At 42.0% G+C, this 1,318-nt stretch overlaps 1 protein-coding gene across 1 annotated transcript; it reads left to right on the forward strand.

The window, feature by feature from the left end:
* Positions 1-236: 236 nt before the first annotated feature.
* On the forward strand, positions 237-1,175 carry LOC104798814. Its single transcript, XM_010521019.1, has 2 exons — positions 237-765; positions 1,054-1,175. The coding sequence occupies exons 1-2, from the start codon at positions 243-245 to the stop codon at positions 1,173-1,175; spliced, it is 645 nt and encodes a 214-aa protein (XP_010519321.1). The 5' UTR covers positions 237-242.
* The last annotated feature ends 143 nt before the right edge of the window (positions 1,176-1,318 follow it).

Consider the following 1,318-nt stretch of genomic DNA (forward strand, 5'->3'; position numbering starts at 1 on the left):
TTTCCACGTATATTCCAACGGATTTCCGTTGGAAATAACGTTTGACGAATTTCAACGGCAATCCGTTGAAATTATTCGAACGTTATGAAACACGGTAATAATTCCGACGGATATCCGTTGGAAATAGTCGAACGTTATAACGTTATGAAACGGCTTCGCATATGAGATGGCATGCCTCGCATTCTACCGTTGATGGAGAAATGCAACATCCATCAGATGCTTTGGCGTGGAAAAACTTCAACATGGTATTTCCTCAATTCGCTGCTGAGCCTAGGAATGTGTATCTATGTTTGTGTACTGATGGATTTAGTCCGTACGGACAGTCTGGCATGCAGTATTCATTATGGCCAGTTATACTTTCTCCGTACAACTTACCACCTGAGATGTGCATGAAAAGAGAATTTATGTTTTTGACATTGTTGATTCCTGGGCCAGAACATCCGAAGAAGAGTTTTGATGTGTATTTACAGCCGCTCATTAAGGAGTTGAAGGATTTGTGGGACATTGGAGTCCCTGCTTACGACGTAAGTGTGAAACAAAATTTTACACTGAGAGCGGTTCTTCTTTGGACGATCAGTGATTTTCCGGCGTATGGCATGCTATCGGGATGGAGCACACATGGAAGACTTGCATGTCCGTTTTGCATGGAGGAAACAGAAGCGTTTCAGTTGAGACATGGGAGAAAGACGTGCTGGTTTGACTGTCATCGCAGATTTCTTCCAAGGAATCATCCGTTCAGACAAAATCGTACGCTTTTTACCAAAGGTAAAATCGTTACTGAGGAAGGTCATGTTATGCAAACCGGGGAGCAAATTTATTTTGAGCGAATAAATAGTGGATATTTGGATGATTTGGAAGCTTCTGTGCATTGTGGAGGAAATTTTGGGCATAAGAAGTGCAAAGGATTTGGTGATTGGCATAACTGGTATAAGCGTAGTATTTTTTGGGATTTGCCTTACTGGAGTTCGCTAACGCTTCGACACAATCTGGATGTTATGCATATAGAGAAAAACTTTTTTGATAACATCATCAACACCGTTCTAAATGTGCCAGGGAGAAGTAAAGATAACATCAACTCGAGGAAGGACTTGAAAGACATATGCAAGAGAAAAGAGTTGGAGTTGACACGTGACATCCTCGCGGGTTTCAAATCGCCTATATTCAACTTCTTGTAAACGGATAGTGGCATCAAACTCACGCTAGCTCCAAGATCACATAATGCTCTATCAATCTCGATATTCCCCAACTTGCATGGAATAGAGAAACTTCCCGGATCAGACATCTTCGGGGGAAGTTCGTGCTTTGTAATGGCTGCGCT

The sequence above is a fragment of the Tarenaya hassleriana genome, unplaced genomic scaffold, assembly GCF_000463585.1.
Source record: "Tarenaya hassleriana unplaced genomic scaffold, ASM46358v1 Cleome58, whole genome shotgun sequence".
Lineage (NCBI taxonomy): Eukaryota > Viridiplantae > Streptophyta > Magnoliopsida > Brassicales > Cleomaceae > Tarenaya > Tarenaya hassleriana.